At 47.4% G+C, this 26,986-nt stretch overlaps 1 protein-coding gene across 4 annotated transcripts in view; it reads left to right on the top strand.

Moving 5' to 3' along the window:
• Loxl2 (lysyl oxidase like 2) overlaps positions 1 to 26,986 on the top strand; it is an 84,347-nt gene that overhangs the window by 8,988 nt on the left and 48,373 nt on the right. For all 4 annotated transcript variants that reach the window (XM_076853583.1, XM_076853585.1, XM_076853586.1 and 1 more), the window contains exons 2-3: positions 17,205 to 17,644; positions 23,996 to 24,171. In XM_076853583.1, coding sequence (XP_076709698.1) covers positions 17,281 to 17,644; positions 23,996 to 24,171 — 540 coding nt within the window. In that variant the 5' untranslated portion in view covers positions 17,205 to 17,280. The remainder of the gene's footprint in view (positions 1 to 17,204; positions 17,645 to 23,995; positions 24,172 to 26,986) is intronic.

The following is a 26,986-nucleotide window of genomic DNA, read 5'->3' on the forward strand; positions in this document are numbered from 1 at the left end:
CTTTTTGTATTGATTTTTGTGAGTGGTACGGAGTCTGCATCGTCCTTTACTCTCTTGCATGTGGCTGACCAGTTGTTTCTGCATTGCTTTTTGAAAAAGCTATTCTTCCTACATTATTTCTTTGAATGAATGAGGTGTCTCCCAAAAGCTCCTGTTAATGCAGGGATATTCAGAGGTGCAATGATCTGATTATGAGAACTGTAATGGAATCAGTCCACCCTAGTTAGAACAGACTGACTGGGTGGTAACCGTGGGCAGGTGGGGCATGACTGGAGGTGGATCACTAGGGATGTGCTCTGGAAAGGTTGATCTTTCCTGAGATCTCTTCCCCCCTCCTCTCCCTGCCCCCATTTCCTTGCTGCCATGAGGGGAGCAGCTTACCTTTGTCCAAATCAATTGAACCTCGATGTGCAGATTTATTCCAGCATCTCAATCCTGTGAATCTTATGTCAGTGCCATTCCACCCTGATTTTGAAACCAGATAGGTGAGTTCTTTCACTTTGTTCCCCTTTTCAGAACTGTTTGACTATTGCATCCCTTATAATTCCATATGAATTGTACAATCAATCAGCTTGTCAAAAGATCATTGAGATTCCAGTCAGGATTATATTGAATCTGTAGATCATTTTGGGAAATATTCCCATTAAAAATGTGAAGACTTAAAGTCCATGAACATGGGGTGTTTTGCCATTTGTTTAGACCATCTGATTCCTTTTAACAGTGCTTTGTAGTTTTCAAAGTATGTTTTTTGCACTTATTTTGTTTTAAAAATTTTCCTACATTTGTTTGATACTATTGTAAGTGGGGATTGCTTTTTTAATTTCACTTTTGGATTGTTTATTATTATATATTGTTTTTGCATCCTGTAACCTAGCTGAAATCATTTATCAGTTCTAGTAGATTTTTAGTAAATTTCTTGCACTGGGCGTGGTGACACACACCTGTAATTCTAGCGACTCAGGAGGCTGAGGTAGGAGGATCTTGAGTTCAAAGCCAACCTCAGCAAAAGCGAGGCGCTAAGTAACTCAGTGAGACCCTGTCTCTAAATAAAATACAATACAGAGCTGGGGATGTGGCTCAGTGATTGAGTGCCCCTGAGTTCAAAGCCCGATACTAAAAAGAAAAAAAAATTCTTGAGATTTTTAAAAATATACATATTTGAGTGCATTCTTAAACAGATGAGTAGAGGTTGTGAGGTGGCTATATAGTGTTTTAGAATAAGGAACAGCTGTATTTTATTTGGCCTTTGTGTCACTGTGACCAAAATACCCAACAAGAACAACTTAGAGGAGGAGATTTAGGATTCATGGTATCAGAGGTCTCAGTCCATAGAAAGCCAGCTTCATTGCTCTGGGTCCAAGGTGAATCAGAATAACATGGGGGAAGGGTGTGACAGAGGGAAGCTGCACCCCTCATGGCAGCAAGGAAACCAGGGGCAAGGGGAGGAAAAGTGGGGAAGGGACCTCAGGGAAGATGAACCTTTCCAGGGCACATCCCCAGTGATCCACCACCAGTCATGCCCTACCTGCCCACGGTTACCACCCAGTCTGTTCTAACTAGGGTGGCTGATTACATAACAGTTCCTATAATCTGATTTTTCACCTTTGAATATCCCTGCATTAACAGGACCTTTTGGGGGTCACCTCATATTCAAATATCTAACATTCTGCCTCTTATTCCCAAAAGCTCATGTTCATCTCACAATGCAAAATGCAGAAGTCCATCTCTGAGAGCCCCATAGTCTTACAGTTTTAGCATTGCCCCAAAGTCCAAGTTCTAGTGACTGTAAGCCTTAAGGCAAACTCTTTGCTGCAAGCCCCTATAAAAATCAAAAGCAAGTTACATATATCCCATATATAGTGGCATAGAATAAACATTCCCAATTCAAAAGGAAGGAGTAGGGGCACAGCAAGAAAGGATGGGGTCAAAAGAAGATTGAATCTCATCTGGGCAGATAGATCTGGTAACTACTTGTACAGCATCTAGGATACAAGTTTGCAAGATGTTATTTCCAAAGGATTTGGGCAGCCCCGACCTATTGGCCTTGCAGGCTGCAGCACACTTGGCCTCTCTTTTAGCCTGGCTCTCTCCTTAGCCAATAGTTTTTCTCAGCAGATAATCCACATTGCTGACAACTCTTGATTCCTGGGGTCTCCATTCCACCTTTGCTTCATCTTCAGTTGTACCCATGGCCCTCTCAGGGTCAGCCTTCAGGGACTCCAATCTTGCTACACTTTGCATGGCCTCCTAGGCCTTCCTTTGAAATCTCAAGGGAAGCAAAGTCTTCATGACCCCTTAAGTTTAGCATCTTATTCCTGCAGAACTTGGATGATGTCTGCTGTCAACTCACACAATATCCAACCCCCAGGAATCACAGTTCCAGCAGCCTGAGTGCTTTTTCAGCTTAGCACTGTGAAACAACTTCCTAGGCCCCCTGGGTGAGCAGAGTGCCCCCATATCTCTTCTCAAAGGAATTTTCTGTGCCCTGGAGCCAGTAGTGGGTATAGTCTTGCAAATTCCTGAAGTGCCCTCAAGCCATCTTTCCTATTGTCTCTGTGCAAAGTACTTAGCATCTCTTTAGGGGCTGCAAAGTCTTCAACAAACACAGCTTTCTTTGCCCCAGCTTTGCAAGGTGCAAGTTTAAAACAAAAACAAACAAACAAACCCTTTAGCTCTGCTTTCTGCTCCTGATACTCACAGTAAGCCTGGCTAAAATCTTCCAGCAATATCCATGCCACTGACTGAATGCTGTGCTGCCTTGAAATTTCCTCTGCCAGTTTAATTAGTCCATCACTTTTATATTTAGCCTCACACAAAAAAGTCTCAGGACACAGGAACAGGTAGCCAAGTTCCTTGCCAGACTATAACATGAATAACCTCTAGTCCAATTCCCAATAGAGTCCTCATTTCCCTCTGAAACCCTCAGGAGTACAGTCCACATTCCCATCAAAATTCTGATCTTCTGCCCACCGAATCAGCTATTAAGCTCTGCTTACAACATTGTAAAACTTTTCCAGCCTGAATCTATAAACTTTTAAAATTTCCTCCTGCAAACCACTTCTGAACCACATGGTCCAGTTAGTCATAGCAACAGCCCCACTCTTAGTACTAATTTCTGTTTTGGTCAGCTGTTGTGTTGCTATGATCCAAATACCCAAAAAGAATAACCCAGAGAAGGAAAAGTTTATTGGGGCTCATGGTCTCAGGAGTCTCAGTGCATAAACAACCAACTCCATTGCTCTGGGCCCAAGGTGAGGCAGGACATTATAGAGAGAAAATGTGACAGAGGGAAGCTTCCCCCTCCTGGCAGCAAGGAAGTAGAGAGAGAAAGAGGGAGAGAGAGAGGGTCGGGGAAAGGAGGAAGGGACTGCGAGGAAGAGGTACCCTCCAGGGCAGCCCCCTGTGACCCACCTCTTCCAGCCATGCCCCACCTGCCCACGGTCACCACCCAGTCAGTCTATTCAAACTAAGATGGACTGGTTAGGTCACAGTTGTTCATAATGTAATCGTTTCACCTCTGAATATTCCCGCGTTAACAGGAACTTTTAGAGGACACCTCACATTCAAACCACAACAAAGAGTGAAAGCAGGCGGAAGCAGATGCATGACTAGTTCTTGTCATGCTACAGAGAGGGGCGGCGTCTGACAGCTGAAAATGGGAGCCATGCCATGTCTGGAGACACAGCAAGAATAGCGGAATCATTCTTGGATGTCTAGTGCAGGTTTACGATCAGTACCACTGCTGATCACCTTCAAAGGTCACTGAGAAAGTCCGTCCTCCTCAGTCAACATAAGAACCTTCAGGTCTCTGGGTACGTGCCACTGCCCTGCCAATGCCGCTGTCTTGATGAGTGATCACTGGGGACCAATGTTACCAGCCGGCATTGTGCAGCCAAGCCCAGCCAGCTTCACTGATGTGGCAGTTGGTGCCTGCTGCTTTTGCTCACTGGGCTTCTGGATGGCAGCCAATGCTTCAGCGGGCAGCAGAAGCCCAGGTCTGGGGCCGTTAGCAAGCTGTCCACTGCACACCTCCCCTCTCTCTCACGGAGCTAAACATCTCCAGACAAGCTCAAGGTGCAGTTGTGGTCTGTACCTGCCAGCCCTGTCACTGCACTCTCTGGGTTTGGCTGTCATCTGAGAAACACTGTCATCTGAGAAGCACCGTCCTGAAGAATTGATTCTAGGCCCAGGTTATGATGTTCAGATGACAGCGTGGCCCGGCAGTTTCTGGAGATGGAAAATGTCCAGAAAAGGTGTCCAAAGTCCTGATTCGAAGGCAGGCCCCTGCCTGAGGCAACCTGCTAAGCTGGGTCGTGTGTCACTTAAGGACTGAGCTATTGAAGTGTCTCTCTGTCAATATTTTTATGAATCATCTCGGAAAAATTGGTCATGCACTCCCTCTCTCCCAGGACTCCCATAATCTCCCATCTCCTACCCATCACGCTTATCTTATCCCAACCATCTGAGCCCCTCCCTACCCCGGTGACTGTGCCTGGACCAACTCTCAGCTCTTCTCCAGGAATAGGTGTGCAGTGAGCCCCATCCCTGGGGACACTGGGCTCCTTCACAGTAGTTGGAGTGCCTCTCAAGTTTGCATGCCCTTCTGGACCTCACTTCTATTCTCCCCTGCCTGCCTTTTGTGGACTTTTTAACATCTCCCTCCAAATGGCAAGAAACCCAGACCAATTTGGCTACTGCTGTTAGCTCTGGGAAACATGTCTCAAAGTGTGTGTGTCGGTGGGGGGAGGGGAGCAGGGGTGTTAAAGCTGCCCAAGTGGTGAGTTAGGAGTGGTTGATGGGTAGAATGTTGCCCCTCCTGGTTTTTGCCTGGATTGTTCCCAATTTTAAATTATGCTAGTTATCACCTGCTGAGCAGTGGCTATGAGCCAGTCTTTGTACCAGGCACTTAGATTTCTTATGAAATCCATCAAGGCACTAAGACTCTTCTCTGTTTACAGAAGCCAAATTGGAATCTCAGTCCAATCTTGGATGTTTGCGCTGTGTTCTTCCAGTTGTTATGTGTTATCCTGTAGTTGAGCTATGTCTGTATTTTTCCTAGGGATTGGGGGTTGGACAATTTGAACCCTATGGGCATCCTTGTCTTGATCAGTTTCTGTGTTGCTCTTAAGTACTGACTGGTTTTCCCCTGTCCCTTCTCCATGAGCTTCCTGCTGAAGAGATGTGTCTCTTCTAGAAGAGATCCAAGCCAGTATCTCCAGAAGGGCATATTCTAAAGTGTTTTGGACCTTCAGTCTCCCAGGGAAGCAGACTGGTCAAAATGAGATTCCACCCAGAACCAGACATGGACTGTGAGGAACCCCAATTGGTCACAACAAATTATGCCAACAAAGGCCTCTTTTTGGAAGACTGAAAAATATTCAACTTTGTGTGCCTGCCTTCTTCCCACCTCACTGTGCTCTGAACATTCCCGCTCTGTGGCCAGAAATAGACCGAACTGAGGAGGAATCCTTGGCCAGAAGCCAGATGGACCGGCCCTGGCTGAGCCTGGTGTCAAAGTCTCCATTCTTGTCTGAGGTGGTTCAGAAGGGCCACCTCATCCCCCACCCACTTCCCGCATCCTCCAAATACTCCCATTCACTCAGGACTGCCTCCTTCTGTGCAGGAGTATGTTCCACGTGGCTAGAAGCAGCTCCCAGGCCGCAGCGGGGATCATGGTACTGTGCTGTGCTCCGGGCCATTCGTCACTCCTGTTGAACTCGGCAGGAGTCCCAGGCACAGAGGATCCAGTGGAGGAGACAGCCCCCTCCTTGCCCTGACCCCAAGTGTCTGTGTCTGGTAGAGAGGTGAAGCAGGGCGTTCTGTCTGGGTGACAGAATTCAGCTGAATTCCCAGCCCCACTGTTTTAAGCAAGTGCCCAAAGCAGTGTGGCCACTGCTCCCAGCTAAAAAGTAGCCTGGTGGTTTGTACCATGCTTCACATCTGGGGCAGGCGGGACCATGACTGGGAGCTCCCAGCCGCAAGGTATGAAGCAAGTAGCAGGAGGAGTGACTCATTCCCCTGACCACTGGGGCCCACGAGGCCAGGCACACAAGGGGGCCCTACAGATGCCTGCTGTAGGAGAGAGTCCTGCGTGTGGGTGTTCATGTAGGGGAAGGAGACTGCTAGGAGGATCAGATGAGGATCAGTTGGGTCAGGGCAATTTGAAAACCCAAAACCATGGTGTCCAGATGTGATTGGTGTCTTTTGTCTTACTTGTCGTGACTAGGAATTACTGTGGCTATTGACAATTAATAATCGTTGTCATTTCCTAGGAACCGGTTTGTCACATTGGCCATTATTTGAGTGGATGCCACAAAACCAAGCGTCCCTAGTTAGAGGCCGCAATTTGGGGTTGTGCTTTTGTTTAAGGACATACTGGAGAGTCAGCCGTTCACTTGGTTTTGTAGAAAGGCGAGACAGACGCCACAGGCTGCCCTTTTCTGGAAGATGATGAAATGGTTCAGAAGAGGTTGCTTTTAGAGGAGGAGAACTATTTGAGCAGATTCAAGGAAATCTCACTGCTGAGTTTTTGGGAGGAGGCCTTTCACAAATCCCTTCCCAGGCCAACTCGGCCCCTGAGAGTCGCCTACGGAAAGGGCCCTGGAAATTCTAGCTTCAGCTTTTCCTCTTGGAGTCCTGTGGGGTCAAAATTAAATAAGACTTTATAAAGTGTTCTCAGGTATCCCTGTATTGTCAGCACGAGGCCACTGCTGGAGGCAGAAATCGGGGATTCTGAGATGTACTGGAAAGTTCTTGGGATGACTGATGTCCTCCAACCAATGATGTTTATCAGATGATTGAAATAGCACTATTCAGACGGACTCAAAACTGGAGTAAGATCAAGGTTGAGAACCTTTTCCCCTCCCTCTGACACCAGCCTCACTCGCATCTCCTAGCAGGACCAGTTGGCATTGGCTGACATAAGCCGTGCTTAGAAGTCTTACCTGTAGACCCTTTGAAGTGCCGTTTCCCTTTGACTCAGCATGATTTAGCACATACCTGGTTTATACAGCATAATGAGTTCAGCTTTTCTTGTTTAGGTAATTAAACCTTTTCCCAATATTTTGTATTCTGCAAATGTGCTTTTTTTAGCCAGGCATGGAAATGCCCGTCTTTAATCCAGCAACCTGGGAGGCTGAGACTGGGATTGAACAAGGCCAGCCTCAACAATTAGGCAAGGTCCTAAGCAATTTAGTACCCTGTCTCAAAATAAAAAACAAAATAATTGGGGATGTAGCGTAGTGATAAAGCCCTCCCCAATTCAATGCTCAGTACCAAAATAATGGGCCTTTCTAGTTTCTAAGCACGGTATTGCAAAAACTGGGTCTGAAAAACACTACCTAGGCTTATTCTGAAGAGCTCCTAATTCCCCAGATAACACTTAGGAAAACTGGAGATCAAAATTAAATTATTCAGCTAAGTCTCAACCAAAACCGTAGTTGGCACTTGAAAGCTGAGCTGGGGTCTTGCAGGGGGCCCAAGATCTACTCGCTGATTTTTTTCTGACTGCCTTCTATGGGTCAGGAACTTAAAGAACGTAATCTTTAATTTTTAAGTAGGTGTTCCCTGTTTTTCCCTTTTGAAAGTTGTTTTCAAGTATATATAGTTTTTATTTCACAGAGGAAATACTGAGTCTTAGAAACCTGAAGTGTTCCTGAGGTCACAGAGATAAGGAGTGGTAGATATGTGATGGGAACCCAGTTCTGTGTGACTCTGACACTCTAGTCCTTTCTATGTACTGTCCCCAGCAGGAAGAGCGTGTAGCCATCTCAAAGATCACCATGAACAGGGCAGGGGGTGCTCAAGACCTTTGGGAAGGGGGAGTGATTCCAGCTGCTGTTTGTTAGAAGTCCCTCTGACCCCGAGTCCCAGCTGTGTGATAGGATGGATTCTTTCCCCATCTTGTCTCTCAGATACCCTTGGGGCCCAGTGCCTCTTTTTTTTTTTTTTTTTTTTTTGGTACCAGGGATTGAACTCATGGGCATTTAACCACTGAGCCACATCCCCAGCCCTATTTTGTATTTTATTTAAAGACAGGGTCTCACTGAGTTGCTTAGTGCCTCGCTTTTGCTGAGGCTGGTTTTGAACTTGCGATCCTCCTGCCTCAGCCTCCCGAGCTGCTGGGATTACAGGTGCATGCCACTATGCCCGTCCCCAGTGACTCTTGTCAGCAGAGCTTCCATTATTATCCACTGTGTGAATAACATATCCTCAAATAGATTGAATTGAATAATATCCTCAATTGTTGAGTCAGAAGCCCAGTGAGAAAATATTGGGGACATAATTTACCACTTTCTGATAAGAAACAGTCCTGGCCAACCTCCTTCTGGCAGTCACTGACGTTTATTCAATCAGTCAAATGCCTTAGTCCTTATGCATCCTGCCCCCAGCCCTCTGCTGGTGACCCACTCCTGGGCTTAACTGTGTGAATAATTAAGACCATCTGCTGCAGAGTTCCTAGAGCTCACTTGAAAGAGGTTTCAACAGAAATTCTCCAAGGTGGGCCTTCCTCTCGAGGGACAAACCCCGGCCTGCAGTGAAACCCCAGCCTGGCTTGATATGTGCGAACTGAGCTGCAGAGATGCTCCATGTTCATCTGTTGGGTTGGGCTGACCCAATTGGCAGACACTCTCTGCTCGCGTTCAGGGTCAAGGATTCTGGAATTTCCGTGATGCGTGATGATGCAACTTCACTGGCACAGCCTCTTCTTGGACTATCAGAGGGAAGAGACACTCTTGGAGGCCTGGGAATGGAGATGCTGAGAAGAGATCCATCTTCCTGTGGTTCAGCCACTCTCCCAACTGGGCATGGAGACCTGACTCGAGCCAGGCTTTCTAGTTCTTCCTGAAATGGTCTCTGACAGAGGACTGACAGAACAGGTCTGAAGAAGAGAAAGGTGACTTTCACCCAATCCACATGTCCTCAGACGTTCAGAAGGGCAGATTACTGTATTAATGTTTAAGCATCAGAAAAGGCAAGAGATATAAGGTATTGCTGTCTTCAGTAGAAGACAGTGCTCCAGTGGCCACAAGGCTCAGCAGGGTCCCACTATTCAGGTCCCTTATTACCGAATGCCTGGCAGTTTTCCCCTCCTGTTAAGTAGGGTGGACACCAGTGTGGAAAGTGAATTTAACAATACAGTAGCCACAGGTATGAAGCCAAGAAAGAAACACAGGTAGGGGGACATGTTCCACGACCCAGGTAACAGAAGCAATGCTATTTAAAACAAAATAATAAGCCCTTTTTGCTTATCAAATGGAAGAAAGTTTGAAAACATAGTCACAGCCAAAGTTTTGAGGTTTGGGGGGAACCCACACACTGCTGGCTAAGCTATAGACTGGCTGTCTTTCTGGAAAGCAGGCTAAAACACTTTGCAAAAGTGTCGGCTTTTTATTATATGCGTTGATCCATCATCTTATTCTTAGGAATTTATCCCAGGATAGAATTTCAGCAAGAAGGATATTCATTTCAGCAAGGTGCATAACAGTGAAACAGTTTAACATGTATCATTTGACCAAATACAGGGTAATAACCTCATGAAAGAACAGTCAATGAGGGCTGGGGGTGTAGCTTGGTGGTAGACGGCTTGCCTAGCATGTGCAAGGCTCCAGGCTGCAGCCCCAGCACCACAGGAAAAGGAAGGAAGGAAGGAAGGAAGGAAGGAGGGAGGGAGGGAGGAAGGGGCATAACGTTTGTACTTACTGTGCAATGTGTAAAGCATTTGATAAAGTATTATGTAAAAAATTCCAATTTGTAAAAGGAAATATGTATAGAAAAAAGACTAGAAGAGTACACACTAGAAATTTGATAGTGGTTATCCCCCACTGTGGTATTGCAAGTTATTTTCTTTCTTTTATCAGTTTGCATTTTTCCAGATTTTTATTATCAACTTGCATGGTTTTCACAATAAAGAGGAGAAGAAATCCACTAAAGTTTTTTTTTAAAGGAGAGAGAAGCAGCTGGATCTGTTATGTTACAATCCCCTGGAGGAGGGTGCAGAAGGCCCGGAAAAGGAAACAAGTAATTCAGGAGCACTTTTCTAGGAAAGACTTAAGCGTTGAGCACTGAATGTTCCCAGAGTACAAAATCCAGGAGAAGGGGTGGAACCATTTATAGATAATGCAAATCCAGAGATTAAGAGTTCTTTTTAAAAATTGCAAGATCACATTTTCTCCATTTCTTTCTGGAACAGAATTAGAGGATCTGGAATACTCTGAGGCCCTCATGGATGGGAGGGAGGCAAGTGCTGGCTGGGGCAGCAGAGCACAAGGGAGGGCCGTGGCCTGGGCCAGCCTGACACCTGTGTTCATTTCCTGGCTTGCACTTACCATCAGTGCAACCTTAGGCAACTTACTGACCTTGTCTGTGCCTCAGTTTTCTCCTGAGGATACTATGTTTCCTACCTCATCAGGTGAAGTAAAACCAAAGAGTACAGTAGACCCTCCTTATCTGCAGGGGATACATTCCAAGACCCCCAGTGAGTGCCTGAAGCCACAGGTAGTATATACAATGCTTTTTCCCACTATAGATAAATAGGTATGATAAAGTTTAATTTATAAATTAGGCAAAGTAAGAAATTACGGTAACAAATAATAAAATAGAACAATTATAATATACTGTAATAAATTTATGCAAATGTGTGCACTCTTTCTCTCTCTCTCCAATCATCTTATTGTACTATACTCACCCTTCTTCTAGCATGAATTTTTTTTTTTCCTTATACATAATTTCATGGATACAAGAGTCATTCTTATTATAGATTTTAGCAACCTTGGCTCATGATATTTCTTTTCTTTTTTGTCAAAAACTTTATAGAAGGCACATTCCAGCTTCTCTGAATGACCAGCATGAGTACTCCTGCGCTTTGGAGCCAGTACTAAGTAAAATAATGATTTACTTGAACATAAGCCCTGTGGTACAGTGTTAGTCGTAAGACCAGCCACTGGGTAGGTGGCATCTACAAGGAAGATACAGGTCGCACTGGACAGAGGCATGATTCCCAGCTGGGGAGACAAAGTAGGTGGCCTAGCACAGAGGGAGATTTCATCACACTGCTCAGAACAGCTGCGCAATTTAGAACATGAGTTGTTCATTTCTAGAATTTTCCATTTAATATTTACAGAATGCAGTGGACCCTGGGTAACTAGAACTCTGGATGTTGGGAACTGACCTACGGTGAACATAGGAGGCTTTGTGTTAGCAGTTTGTGAATCATTCCTCTTGACTTTTCTGTCTTTAATATCCATACGACGAGGGATAAAGTGGCTGTGTAGAAGAGGGAAGGCCTTTTATGAATTCAGAGTCAGGTCGCCTGGGCTCAGATACCTCAGTCCATGAACCGATTATTGATGTTCACGTTCTGAGCTAGATTGGCAGCATCATGTGGGTGCCCAGGCAAAGAACACTTCCACCAAACCTACAACGGGGACTAATGAGGAGGAACTCTGTGTTTGCTGATGAGTCAATCAGTTTGGCATGGTGAGCTGGATGGAGAGTAACAGCAATAGGTTCATTTCCTTAACCATTACTTCCAAAATTTGGGGGTTTTCTAGTTGTGATGGTTTGAATATGATTTGAGTGTGTCCTCCTCGGAGGACTCATGTGTTGAAATTTAATTCCCTTTGTGAGGTATTAAAGGAGGAAATGTAACCTGACCATGGTGTTTGAAGGTGGGGCCTTGGGAAGGTGATTAGGATCAAATGAAATCATTAGCATGGAGCTCCCATGGTTGAATCCTGGTGGCTTGATAAGAAGAGGGAGAGAGAATAGAAGAGACATATGTGTGATTCCTGGCTCTTGCCCTGTGACGCCCTCCACCCTGGGACCTGCCAGCAGGAGGCCATTACCAGATGCAGCCCCTTCTCCTTGAGCCTCCAGAACTATGAGCCAAAATAAGCCTCTTTTCTTTATAACTTACCCAATCTATGGCATTATGTTAGGCAAAACAAAAAATGAACACTGCACTAGTTATTCTTTTCTTATTGATTTATGGCTTCATTCTACTGTGGTCAGACAATATCTTTCATTGATTGTGTTGAGACATGTTTTATGACCCAACTTGGGGTTCATCATGGAAAATCTTCCATGTGTCCCTGAAGCAAATCTATCCTGGTGGTTGACAAGCACAGGTTATAGAAACTTGAGAATTAGGTCAAGTTGGTTAATAATGCCATTCACATCTTCAGTGCTGCTATGGTTTGGATGGGAGGTGTCCCCAAAAGCTCACATGTGAGACAATGCAAGAAGGGTTGGAGGAGAAATGGCTGGGAGAATTGATCCCTGATGGGATTAGCTGAGTGGGGACTGGAGGCAAGTGGGGTGTGGCTAGAGGAGGTGCTTCATTGGAGGCGTGAATATATGGGGTATATATTTGTATCTGGAGAGTGGAGTCTCTGCTTTCTGAACATCATATGAGCTGCTTCCCTCTGCCACTCTTCCGCCATGATGTTCTGCCCCACCTAGAGGCTGGAGGAATGGAGCCTGTTGTCTATGGATTCAAACCTCTGAAACTGTGAGCCCTCAAATAAACTTTTCCTCCTCTATTATGGCTCTGGTTGGGTCTTTCAGTCACAGTGACAAAAAAGCTGACTAAAACAAGTGCCAAGATATCTTGCCTATTTCTTCTGTCAGCTACCAAGAGAGGTGTGTAAAGTCAACCCCTGGGATTATAGTTCTATTATTTCCTTTTAATTCTGTCAGTGTTTCATACATTTTGAAGTGTTGTATACAATGTCAGCAGAGTTGCATCTTCCTGGTGGATTGACTCTTTCGTTATCATTAATTGTTCCTTTTGGTCTCTAGCAGTCAACTTTATCTCACTTCATTCTCACTTTCCCTTAACTAATGTATGCATGATGTATCATTTCCTATTCTTTTACGTTTAACCTGTCTCCTATAAGAAACATAAAATCTGATTGTTTTGTTAACTTCATTCTGATGACCTTAGCTAATTTGTGTGTGTGTGTGTGTGTGTGTGTGTGTGGTGCTGGGGACTGAACCCAGGGCCTTGTGCATGCAAGGCAAGTGCTCTACCACCTGAGCTACATCCCCAGCCCTCTTTCTTGTCTCTTCTTGGGGATTCTGAGTGTGTGGATTTTAGACCTTTCTAACCAGTCTGTGCCCTAACTTGTAGCATTCAGCCATTTGGGGACCCCATCCAGGAGCCCAGGGCTGTCTAGCAAGTCGCCCTATTCCTTGGCAAGCTCTGAGCCCTATTTTTTCTGTCCTGTCAGTCCTTGGAGGCTGCCAAGAGATGTGCTTAGCTTTTCAGTCTCTTGGCCCCTGGCAAGTTCTGTGAGGGAACAGCAGAGACAAACGTGAGCCTCTGTGACTATGTTTCCTGTCCCCGTGGAGTATTGGCTTCCGGGGCCCTTGCTGGCCCGGTTTGCTGCCTTGGTAGCCTTCCAGTGTCTTCCAGTTCGGCCAGGTTCCACCTAAAGATGGGACACATTCTGATAAATGCATCATTAGGTGCTTCTGTCACTGTGTGGACATCACAGAGTGTACTCACAGCAGCCCAGCTGGCACACGTCAGTCCCACGATGCAGTAAAGAGATTCATGAACACAAGATGCATGAGGTTCTTGGTGATGTGACACCGTGTTCTGTTTTACATTAAAGTTTTATTTTATAAGTAAAAGGAGTACACTCATAAATAATGACAAAATGGCATATATAGGGTCGGGTGTGGTGGGGCACGATGTAATCCCAGCGGCTCAGGAGGCTGAGGCAGGAGCATTGCGAGTTCAAAGCCAGCCTCAGCAAAAGCAAGGCACTAAGCAACTCAGTGAGACCCTGCCTCTAAATAAAATGCAAAACAGGGCTGGGGATGTGGCTCAGTGGTCGAGTGCCCCTGGGATCAATCCCTAATACCCCCCGCAAAACCTATATACAGTGAGTACTTAAACCAGTACCCATAGTCATTTGTTATCATGATCAATTATTGTATATAATGGAATGTGCTCTTACATGGCAGCCAGGGGGCTTGTTTCCACCAGCATCAGGAGCACATGGGTGGTGCTTCATGCAAGTAGGTGCTACCAGGTCACTTAGTGGTAGGTATTTTTCACTCTGTTGTCATCTTAACGGGGCCACCATCATGTACACAGCCTGTGGTTTAGTGAAAAGTTGTTGTGGGGTGCCTGGCAGGGTGTTTTTAGTATTTCTCTACTTTTTCTAGTTTTTCTTGGCAAGAAAATTCATCTAACGCCAGGTGGTCTTCCCTAGCCAGAAACAGACGGGGTGCTTTCTGGGGATGACAAATGGGGTGGTTTCTGTCCCGGGGGCCTGAGGCTCTGGTGGCAGAGCCAGACACAACAACAGTATAAAGCATGAACAAAATGCAGCTTCCAAGGGACCAGAGAAGACATTCATTCTCAGAGGAGGACCTGGGAAGGTCTCCTGAGGAGCAGGAAAGGTTGTGGCATCGCCTCCCACAGGAAGGGGCCGAGGTGCTGTGCTCTAGTGGACACGATGGGCTGATGGGATGTGTGGCATGTGAAGGGCAGGAGTGAGGACAGGGAGAGAGGTACAGTTGGAACTGAAGCTGGAAGAGCCGGTTTGCACTGCGTTGATTCCCAGTCTGAACTTGACATTTTTTGTATGTGATGGGGGATGGCTGACACTTTAATAGGTTGCGGGTGACCAGTTCCAGCTTCGTCTGCACTAACTGTGCAGCTGACCCTCTCCGTCTTCATTTTCTCCCATGTGCAATAAGAAATTGAATACTTGCCTCCTTTTCTCCGCAAGGTCCCCAAGCCTCTGTGGCCAGGAGGGGAGCCTGGCCAAGCCACCATTCTGCTTTGGAGCCACGGCCTAGTTTGTCAGGGTGTGATCTGAAGGGGTCGGTCTCAGAAACCCCCATCAATTCTGACCTTGTTGTGAGTCACGGGATATGAGTTGCTGGGGATCCAGTGACGAATGAGGGCTTCCAGTGCTCTGGCATCCACCGCAGGGCTCTGGGCTCCATGGGCATCCCTAGACCCGTGGAACTGCCTCTCTTCCTGGCAGATGCTCGGCAGCTCTGGGTGGCTGTGACTTTGGGAAAGTCATTTGGTCCTTCCCCCAAGGGTAACACACCGTGAGCTGAGGACATGATCACCCTGCCCCTGCGCACAGTGGTCACAGTGAGTGTATTATGCTCCTGTGGCTCCACCTTCTCGTCCTGCTTTTGCCCTTTGGGATCCCACATCCCAATCTGCTTCCTCCTCCTTGAGATGCGCCTGCAGTCCTTGTAAAGCCCCAGATCTCTGTGATGTAAGGTCCAAGGCTTGGGAGGTTCCTTGACCTCTGCAATTAGAATCAGGCTCTACTGGATATGCTGACCACAGATGCTCCTGTAGTGCTTATGAGGTGACCTTCAGTTAATCTTCAGAACATTTCTGTGGGCTAGGTATGGGTATAATCCCCATTCTGTAGATGAGGAAACTGAAGCAAGGAGAAATATTGCCCTGGAGACCACACAGCTACTAAGTTCAGAATGAGGATTCAAACTGAGACCCTCTGGCTCCAGAGCTTGCTAACTTGCTAACTTCCCATTCTGCTAACTTGCCTCCCTGGCTGGTGACAGGCCACTTGGCCCTCTTCTTGTTTGCCACAGAGAGCGTATTTCCTCTCCTCTGGGCCAGGAGCAGGCTGGTCCTAATCTCCTGAGTTCTTCAGGAATAGTCACTATGAAAAGGAGGAGATTGTCACCAGGACACTGGCTGCTCTGAGAGTGAGACATTGACCTCAGGATGGTTCCCTTGCACGATTCCCAGTTTGGCTAAAGACAAATCCTGAGGCCTGTTTGAGGGGGCTTTGACTGATTCCCTAGGGGTGGTTGCCCTCCTCATGGTCCAGGATGTAAGGCATGGTATGATCAGAAGTGAGTGTGAGTGGGTGCCCAAAAGCAGAGCAGAGGAAGGTTTAGATACGTGTGGGAGTAGAGAGAGAAGGAGAAGGAGAAGCTTCCCTTCAGCTCCTCAAAGAGGCCATGTCCTTCTGGTCTGTGATGCCCAGTGGGAATGCCTTCCCCTAGAGAACTGGGCAAGCTCACACAGAAACCTGCCAGACTCTCCAGCATGGGCAGCTTCAGGGTGGTACTCAAATCCTGCACCCCACTAGCAGCTCAGTCCCTGGAGCCAAACTATCTTCCCATCCAGTAAACGGGTCCATGGAGCCTATGAAATTTACCATGAAGGGGCCAGAGAACAGTAATGCACAAGCCCTGCCCTAAGAGGCATGTAACCAAGTTAGGCACCTGAAAGTACCTGGGCAGGTAGCAGAAGAATGTCAGGATCCCAGGCCAACCTCGGCAGGAGACGGCCCTGCAGGCTGGTTCAGTAGGGATGCGTGGAGGACACCAGAGGTGAGCTGGCCCTGGGGAATGAGAGTATAAAGAAATATTAAAGCTAATTATGAATATGTAAAGTGCTTTTTGCTTTCTATGTACAACTTCTAAAATCTGACTTTGTATTAAAAAATATGTATATTACAAATAAAAAAAAAAAGAGAGAGGATGGAAGCAGTGGGAGCCAGGGAAGGTGCAGAGTGGCAGCCTGCACTCGCCCCATCCCCCATCGGACCCACTGCCCTCCCTCTCCACCAGCCCCTGGATCCCAGGTGGCTGGTCCACTGGGCTCCTCCAATGGGTTCCTCACCCTCTCTTGTCTTCAGGGTGGGTTGAGTTGGGTTTGCCCAATAGGAGGCACCAGAAAGAGACCAGAGAACATGGGAGTGAGGGCCACCATTCCCCTCCCCCCGTTAGCTGTGGTGGCTCTGAAACCCTTTAGCAACATCCCTGCTCCCATCCTGGAATCCACTTCTCCCCCAGGGACCCTTCAAGCCCCGTGGGTGGTAAAGCTCACCTCCGTTGCCAGCCCAGGGTTCCCCACCGTCTTTCCTGAGTTCCCCTGAACTCTGCCCACATCTCCATAGATAGACGTTTAAAAACTCTTCTTAAATTGAGTTCCAGTGTGCGGTGTTCCTGGCCAGGAACCCTATTGAGAAAAGCATTCTAGAGATATGGGAAGGCAGGTGGGCAAAAGAGGTGGCCCCCACTGACCCGTATGGCCCAGATGCTAGGTGGAGTGGACATGGGTGAAACATGGAATCAGAAAGCTTCCCATACAAAGCCCAGAAGTGTGAACTCGGAGGTTCTGGGATGTCTATAACCCTGAATCCTGTCCAAACACTCTACCCTGATGTGACTTTCCTCCCTTCCAGGAGGCCCCTGCTGCTTCCCCTGCCTGCCCCTGACTCCTCAGGGCTCCTTCGGAGGGATCCTCCCACCGCAACGAGGATGGCGAGGCCTGTCTGCCCCTGCCTCTGCAGCTCTTTGGCCTTGCTTGCCTTCCTGCCCTCCCTGAGCCTGGCACAGTACGAGAGTTGGCCCTACCAGCTCCAGTACCCCGAGTATTTCCAGCAGCCAGCTCCAGAGTACCACCAGCCCCAGGTGCCTTCTGATGTGGCCAAGATCCAGGTGCGCCTGGCAGGGCAGAAACGGAAGCACAGCGAGGGCCGCGTGGAGGTCTACTACGACGGCCAGTGGGGCACGGTGTGCGACGACGACTTCTCCATCCACGCGGCGCACGTCGTCTGCCGAGAGCTGGGATATGTGGAGGCCAAGTCCTGGACGGCCAGCTCCTCCTACGGCAAGGGCGAAGGTAAAAAGCTCTGTGTTTGAAACTCAGTGCCTGTCATCTGGCAAGACGGGGAGCAGTTTTCTGTAGGTTAGCCTGTCAAAGAAAGCTCAAATTGCTATCGAGTCTGAATACAATCCTGCTATTACTCCATCGGCCCGCAGGCTGCGTCCTGCAGGAAAGTGGGTAGGAGGGCACCTGGGAGGGACATCCTAATTTGTCTGGGACTTTCCTGGTTTGAGCACAGAAAGTCTCAGGCAAACCAGGAATGGTTAGCGACCCTAGGCGGGTGCTGAAATCGACCTTGAGCATCTCTCCAAGCCGATGACCTCCCTGAAGACTGCATCATCTGCCCAAGAGAACCATGCCTTCCTTCAGATGGCCCCTTCAGAGCAGGACCTTTGCCCTGTCTCACAAAGGCTGCCCAGGGACTAGCGCATTCTACCCAGGTGGAGTTCATCGCTTTAACACTAACGTGCTAGTGTGGCCTTGGGCATGACAGGAACAGAGTCACTTTGTGTTTTTCACCCCTTTTTGGCCCATTCTTTCCTCCCTTATTAGATTCAAATTACTTTATCTTGAAAGAAAGAAGTAGCAGCAGCTTGTAGGTGCTTTGAAAGGTGGATCTTGGAGACCTAAACCCAACTCAGAGCTAGTGCTGACCTAAGGACACATTGTTTAATGTTGGGGATAAGGTCTAGAAATGGGTCATTAAGTGATTTGTTGCTGTAACATCATAGAGTGTCCTTGCACAAACTGAGACAGCTAGGAGGTCACTAGGTGATAGTATAGAATTTTGGGGGACCATTGTTACAATCATGGTCTGCAGTCAACTGAAATGTTGTCATGCAGCGTGTGACTGACTGCACACGGGAAGCCAGTCAGACTTCCATATAGGGAGACACACATCCTCTTTGGCTTCAGTTTCCCCATCTGGAAGTTGGGCTCTCTGAGAACTCTTGAAATCCTCAGCCTGTGTTCCCCAAAGGGAAAGTAGAGGTGAAGGGCATCGTTCAAACAATTTCCCTCCAGGAGCTGAGTTCTTCCCTGGCTTGGTAAAGCAAAGGTAGCTATCCCACCAGCAGGGGCCGGGTTGCCAACTAGAGAGAGGTGCCACACTCCTGTCCTGCACTATTGGATCAGTGCTGCACTGACTGTGTAGGACTCTCCTGAGGGGATGAAAAATACAGAACACCTCAGACCTAAACCCACAGTCTTCTGGTTTCCAAAGTCTGGGCTGGTGGTGGGGAGCTGAGCTTCTGGGAGCCTGTGCCAGGATTGTGTCTGTGAACTGGTTTAGGAGACAGTGAAATAGACAAGTGTTAGTCTCCCTTCCAACCCTTCCTTCTGTTCTAGAAATTCATAGGAGAAAGGACGCATGCACCATGCCCTGCATGCCTTACCTCCATGCAATGGAAAGTTTCCTGTTAGGAGATCTGGCTCAGGAGCTGGTAGAGTCAATGTTTTCAGCAGCTCGCTCTGGGCTTCTTGCAGAATTAGAGCCAAAGCAGCCGAGATGGGTTAGCAGATGTGGGACCTTTGGAATCCATTTCCTGCCTTCTTTAAAACTTCCAGGGCTCCTGCGTACGTCCACACCTCTTTATACTGCCAGCTGGGGGATCCAGGGCTGACAACATCAGGCTCACGGCTTTTTCCAGATGCTCCAGGCTTCATTATTTTGTGATAAGAACTCTCCAATGACAGTGGGGTATTTTTGTCTCTGGTGACAACTTTATTTTCTTTCTGCCCAAATTTAAAGCTTACCTGTCATCAGACAAAGTAGTTATGGTTTTTCTCAGCAAGAGCAGGCATGGGGGTAGTTGGAAAGATGGGCTTTCCTGGGTGGGATTTTGCTCTTCAAGGATGATGTGGATGAAGAGTTGAAGAGTCAAGGGAGGGATTAAAGCTTGGTCCAGGGAGCTCATGCTTGGTATTGAAGGAGTAAAGGATCATGCAGCCTGCTGCCATCTGTACATCAGGGTCCCTGCAGACACTGTGGCATTAAAGGAATAGAAAGATAGCAGGAGGGGCACAGATGAACAGTGGAAGTGTGAAATGGAGGTGGAGGAAGGCCCAGTGGTTGGTAACAATAAGGTGTGAGCTATGACCATGGAGGAGCCGCTGCAGCTGGGTGGAGGAAGGCCGCTGGACAGAGGAGGTATGTGACCGAGAATCCAAGAATACTAGAAGGGCAATCTGTGAACACTGAAGCCATCAAGGTTATGGCAGGCGTAGTTCAAGGAGAGGACAGAGAGAAATACATGCTAGACTCAATGAACAGTGTCCTGTGTCCAGGGCTTTAAGAGGCGGGCTGTTCATCTAAAGTGGTACTTGGTTTGCATTATGAGAGGCCTTTTAAATATAAATGTGAATTTCATTGACATGGGTGGAATTTTGGCTTGTTTTTAGCCCTGGGCACCTGTCGGGCACTCCTTAAGTATCAGCTGATTGATCCATTTTGATCTGGGAGAATACGAAAGCAGTTGACACAACAGTGGTGTGTGCTATTATGACCCGAGTATGGCCAGTGCCCTGGGCTGTGCCCCATTAGAGTTTGACCTGTAAATCAGGCTTGTGATCCTAAAAGAGGCCACTCTTCCAGGAGTTCCCAGACTCCTGTGTAGTTCAAGCAGAAGTAATGAGAATGAGGTACAAGGGACCCCCTCCCCTACCGGTTTTCCAGCCTGGCTTGTCAGCAGGTCTCAGCGCTCACAGAACCTCTAATAAACCACGGCCCTTTTAGTTCTAGAAGAGGCAGCTGGCCCATTTAACACCCTCTGGGTGGCTCCCAGCCTCATGAACCAAGGTTGAGGTTCTCCACCCAACTGCACCCCTATTCCTGATCAGAACCGCAAAGCTGATGACCCTGCAGATTCTAACTTGAACAATTTCCATTACCCTGGCAGAGCCCAAGGCCTGGCATTCAAACGGAAGTTCATTTATGATCTTTCTCCTCCAAAGGACCTGTTAATTTGTTCACACATCTCTTCTCTCATCAGGAGAAGCATTTCATAGAGTAAATGAGTGGAAAAAGTAAAAGGAAATTTTGCTTCTGATTGAATAGCTTTTTTGTGTCCAAAGTGTGAGCCTCATCTTGTGTCCCAAATACCACTTTCCCAGCAAGCTAGATGCCAGTCTACGCCTAGATCCATCCTGTGTTCCTGAAGGCAGGCCCAGAGGCTGACTGCACTGGAATCAGAACAATCTAGGAGATGGGCACTAAGTGTATAGGGGGAAATCACAAAATAAAACAAAAAAATTGATGTGAAATTGCGCTAAAGAGTAGACCAAGCATGGTGATGTCGTCTTGTTCTAAGTTCAGATTTACGTATTAAGAAAAAGTAATTGGCCAAGCTTAGGTACGTGTGAGCAGCCTCACTGGGGGTCCATTGAAGGTGCAGAAGAGAGCAGCTGTTGCGTGGCTTAGCTCCCTCAGCACTCCTGGGTGCTAACTTCCTAGGCTCCATCTCAAACGTGAAGCTAACTCCGTAGCATCCAGGCTTTGCAACTCTACATGGTTCCTTTAAAGGTGTGCTGCTCTGCTCCAGCCCTTAGCGAGGATGGTTTCTGCCGCTGCAGATGGAATAAGGGCACCACTTCTTTTTACCATCAGCTCTTGGGCAGCGCAGCTACAGAACATTCCAAGGGAGAGGCCCCGCTTGAAAGGTGGAGGGTCTTTTCCGTTGCTAGTACTTAGTAAGACAAACACGAGCTTGTTGTAGAAACAGCAATCGATTAGGGAGCATCTGTTTCAGTGGAGTTCCACGGCTTGGGAACCAGGCCAGATTGAGAAACCAGTTGGAAAACCTCAGCCCAGATGTTTTCAATAAACTCTTTGTTCCCACAACGTGTCTGAGGCGCTCTCCTTTGGGACTAGACTAACCATCCATCAGAGCAGAACGCATCCAACCAGGCCTGGAAGTCAGAAGATTGGCCCTTGTGGCCTCCCTGACCTTAAAGAACCTCAGCTTCCCTCCTTGATTTTCTGATCTCTATAATGGGGGTGTTTTTAAATCTTCTTTTTTCCTTGATCATGGAGGCAGTAAAATGTATTATTTTCCTGACTTCCTGGGAGGAGGAAAGGAAGATTGAGTATGTCCCAGGCAAACCCATTATTTTGTTGGATCTCCATGGCTACCTGTTGATTGGGCATTGTTTTATTTGAAAAATGGGAACCAAGCTTAGTTAAGTAGCTGACCAAGTCACTAGTGCCCAAGTCCATGGTAGATGGGACTAGAACCCAGGTTTGTGGGACTCTAATGTTCAGTGGGCTTCTAAAAGGAGCCTTGAGAAAAAAACGAGACTCTTGGTTTTCTTTTCTTTCATTTGGTAGAGGCATTTATAAAAATCACTATTTAAAAACCCTCCAGCACCTTTTTAAAAATTTTTTTTTGGAGAGAGGGGTTACCAGGGATTGAACTCAGGGGCACTTGACCTCTTAGCCACATCCCCAGCCCTATTTTGTATTTTATTTAGAGACAGGGTCTCACTGAGTTGCTTAGTGCCTCGCTATTGCTGAGGCTGGCTCTGAACTCGTGATCCTCCTGCCTCAACCTCCCAAGCCACTGGGATTACAGGCGTGCACCACCATGCCTGGCATTTTCTTTTAATTTTTATTTTTAATGGTGGTAAAACACACATAAAAATTTACGCCTTCACCATTTTGAAGTGCACAGTGCAGTAGTTCACTTTTAGGTATATTTAGCATGTTCACCTTTCCTGTGTAGACATCTCCAGAACATTTCCATCTTGCAGCACTGAAGCTCTGTGCCCATGAAACAAACACGGCCCACTCCCCTTGCCCCTGGACCCTGACGACCCCATTCTGTTTCCTGTCTCTGAGAGAGTTTGACTGTTCTAGGTGTTGCATCTAAGTGGAATCATCTAGACTAACCTACTTCACCTGATGTCCCCAAGGTTTGTCCATGCTGTGATAGGTGTCAGAACGTTTTCCTCTTTAAGTCTGTTCCATTGTATTTATGTACCATGATTTGTCAATAGACACTAGACTTGCTTCCACCCTTTGGCCATTGTGCATAATGCTGCTGTGACCAGAGGTGTGCAGATACCTGGACGAGACCCTGCTTTCAGTTCTTTTGGATATATACCCAGAATTGCCAGACTGTATGATAGTTTTATTTTACTTTTTTTTTTTTTTTTTTTTTGGCACCAGAGATTGAACCCAGGGGTGCTTAACCGCAACTCCAGCCCTTTTTTCAATATTTTTTATTTAGAGACAAGGTCTCACTGAGTTGCTTAGGGCCTCACTAAATTACTGAGCTGGCTTTGAGCTCACTATCATCCTGCCCCAGTCTCCTAAGTCGCTGGGAGCCAACTTGCTGCTTTCCATAGCAAGTGCATGATTAGACCTTTGCACCAGTGGTGCATAGCCACACCAACACTCGTTATTTTCTGTGTTGTTTTGATAGTAGCCATCCTGATGGTGTAAGGTGGTAACTCACCGTGGTTAATCTCTAGTTCTTTGCACACAGGATTCTCTACTTAGCAGGTGACATAAAAGAGCAGGAGGTGAGCAGAATTCCACAATGACCTTCTGGAATGTGAAGAGCTGGGTCTCTGGGTTAGTGCAACTGGCCCATCTCTCAATCAAGCTTAATAAACATCAAGAAATGAAAAGGGCACTGAGCAGGGAATTGAGGCCCAGGCTCTGGGGTCAGAAGCCTGGCACATGTGGGATACCTCTCTGAACCGGGGCTCTGATTCCTTCATGTGGAAATAATCATGCCACCGTGTCCTCTTCCCCAAGGTACGGAAAGATCTAGGAGGTAATCCATGGGAAATTGCTCCCAAATCTGCAAATCTTCAATTGCAGAATAGCTTTGCTTTTCCCCAAGGGGTCAGAGGTCAGCCTCTACCACACATGGCAGGTGAAGCTGGCCTGGGCGATCGTCAGGAACACTAAAATCCTTCTCTTCCTTGTCATTACCATTTTTGGTAACTAAGGGGTGGCAGTAAACCAGGTACGTGCTATCCACTGTCTAATCAACACACACCCCTACAGCTCAAGTGCCACTGTCACCCCACTTTAGCTTTAACCAGGATCATTCAGCTGAAAGTGCCTGAGCTAGAACTCAAACCCAGCTCAGTCGCTGATGCCCCTGCTTTTTCAGCTACACCACATGGCTTCTGAGCTTCAATCTGATTCTGTCTTAACTGTTTCCAGCCTCCCACTTCCCCAAATCACATCAGCTGCCTATTCGGGCAAGGGAATCCTGATGCTCTAGGACCAGATGCAATATCTTCACATGAAATCAAATGATAGCCACACACAGCTGCCAAAAATCAGTACCCACCCTCCCAGACACCTGATCTGCATTGATATGGTGCTTGATTTCTCTCCTCTGCTTCCTTCAGGGCCCATCTGGTTGGACAATGTCCACTGCACTGGCAAAGAGGCAACCCTGGCAGCCTGCTCCTCCAACGGCTGGGGTGTCACCGACTGCAAGCACACAGAAGACGTTGGCGTGGTGTGCAGTGATAAAAGGATTCCTGGGTTCAAATTTGACAATTTGTTATTCAACCAGATAGAGGCAAGTCACATGCTCTTGATGACTTCCTTTTTAATTCTTATTTTGAGACGGGGGTAAGTTGCTGAGACTAGCTTGGAACTGGCAATCTTCCTGTAACTGAAATTCCAGGGGTGCGTCACCTGGCTTCTTGATAACTTCGTCACCTGGACATTTTCCTTCTCCCGTGTAACTCACTTCTTTCCTGATGATTTTAAGAAGTGGGTGTGTGTGAGCACAAACAAGGGAGACCTGCCCCAGCTGGATCTGTGTGTGAGGACACTTTGGGGATGGCCTTCATGGGGGAAGGGAATTTCTGGCACAGAGAACAACTGGGACAAAGTCAGGAGAACAGAGTGTGGCCCGGGATGATGTTGGAGAGAAGATGCATCAAACATGCATGAGACCTGAAGCTAAAAAGGCGAGCAGGACACACCTTCTGAGCTTGCCCTTTGGACTGGGACCATGTATTTGTTATTATTTGATGGGTAACACATTTCCCTGGATTTTTCAGCCTAGCAACCACATTTTTTATCTCGCATGGTTTCTGAGAGTCGGGATGGCACAGTGGCTTAGCTGCTTGATTCTTCTCAGTCTCCTGAAGCTGCAGTTAGGGGTGGGCTGGGGCTGGAGATTCCACCCCACCCCATGCTAGTTCCTGTGTTTGTAGGCAGGCTTTGGTCTCTTTCTGGCCGTGGGCGAGAGCCCTCTGTTTCCCTTGGCTTGGCCTCTCCGTAGGTTGCTTGAGTGTCTTCAAGACATAGTGATTGTCTGCCCCCACAGTGAGTGACAGTGAGAGGGCAGCACCAGGTAGGAGCCAAAGTCTCTTAAAACCTGATCTCAGAAGTGATGTCCATCATTTCTGCTGCATTCTCTTGATCGCACAGACCAACCCTGGTACTGTGTGGGAGAAGATGATATAAGGGCATGAATACAGAAGATGGAGATCACTGGGGGCCATCTTGGAGGCTGGAAACCACTGGATAGTTGGTCCCAAATCTAGCTGAGGACCAGATTACAAATGCAGACTTGGGGCCTTGCTCCCGACCTCCTGCAATAGAACTTCCTGTTTTAAGACCAACTTATTTTTCTAAGCTTCCTCCGATGACTCTAATGTTGCCAGCCCCAGTCAGCACTTAGAAGAGACCAACAGGACTTGTGACCCTTTGACATTTATGGCGCAGTTTCAGATTGAGCTTTTTTTTTATTTTCGACAAACTTTACCCAAACAGCTAAACAAATGCTTCTTGCTCTCCTCGTATGTGTAGGTAGGACAAGAAAAGGTGGCAGTGAGACTCCCGTCCCCGTGGACCATGTTAACTCTCATCCCCAAGGGACTGTGGGATCTACCATGAACCCGGGTCAAGGAGCCTCACTGTGCCTTGGCCTCCAGTCCACCCCAGCAGTACTGCTGATGAAAGGTGACTTGAAATGGCCTTATTTGGGCCCCAGAGGCAGTGCCCCCCAGACTGTGGTCCATGTGTTTTCCTCTCGTGACTCACGCTGCCCTGCTTCTCTCTCTGTGTTCCCAGGGCAGGCCAAGTACGCTGGGAACAGGTCCAGCCCTGCCCTGAGCGTGGAAAGGATTCCCATCCATTCCTCAGCTGGAAGGGCTGGACCGCCTCCAGTGGACTCTTGGAAGTGTGTTCTTCCATTGGAGATAACCAGAGGGTGTGTTGCAGAGACACACTTTGCTGGGTAACTAAACTTTACCAACGGCAACTTTGCTTTACCATAGAGTTGATTTGGAAGGTGGGCTTGTGCAGCCCAGTCTCTCAGAATTTTCTACTCTTTATGACCCTTTGGTATGCATCTCATCTCTCTGAGAAGCCCTTGAAGGCAGGAGCTCTATCTTAGTGTAATTCTAGGTACCTCATGGGAATGGAATCTCCAACTCCCAAATTTTCTTCTCCCCAGAAATTCAAGGCAGCTCTTCCTTAGGTGGAGGATCTAAACCAGTGATGAGAAAGATCTAGGAGCAAATCACCCCTTCATAGCATTTCCCTGCCTGATAGGACAGTGACCCTCATTATAACGTCTTTAACAGACCTCTGTTCCACGTAGAACGCCAGGATAATTCACTGGGAGCTTCCAGTGAAGCGCCAGGCTTCTTGGCATAAGAAAAGAATGGATGGTGTGGATAAGAGGAAGATTGGCCAGAACATCAGTGGGTCTTGGGTTGAGGAAATGGGAACATTCATCTTCCACTAGAAAAAAAAATGATCCTGGAGAAAGGACTCTGTGAGTGACACTTCATTGGATAAATATTTATTGAATGCCTACTATGTGCCAGTTCCAATACTAAGCATTTGAGGTGGGGGTTAAGAGGGTCATATTAAAAGCAGAAATCTAATGGGATGGAAAAGGCACAGATGATCTGAAAAACATATTGCTGGAGGGAACTTTCTTATTCTTCCCTCGTAGGGAAGCTCAATACCCATCTCTGTTCTGCACACTTGGTGGATGTCTGCTGCACACATCATGGTCTGGGACACCAGGTGAAAAGAAGACATGGCCCTTAGGATGTGCGAGGGCAGGATGTGGGCCCTGGGGAAAGAGTAAGATTGTCCAGGCAAAAATCTCAGGCCCAGATGCATTTACAGTAATCCAGAGGGTCTGTCAGGGCAGACATCTGGTTTGAAGGGTCAGAGGACATTCACAGCCATCATCCTGCATTTTCCTAGAAGGCCACTCTCTCGCTGTCACACAGACCACTCTAGTGACCACGAGCCAGGGTGGAGCTCCCTTGCCCAGGCACAGACCCTGAACATAGGAATTTTCAGCTGATGGGCCGTCCCCCGGGATTTTTTTCTTTGGTGTCCATTAAAAGTAGGTCATG

This window comes from Callospermophilus lateralis, chromosome 4 (assembly GCF_048772815.1).
Source record: "Callospermophilus lateralis isolate mCalLat2 chromosome 4, mCalLat2.hap1, whole genome shotgun sequence".
Classification (NCBI taxonomy): domain Eukaryota; kingdom Metazoa; phylum Chordata; class Mammalia; order Rodentia; family Sciuridae; genus Callospermophilus; species Callospermophilus lateralis.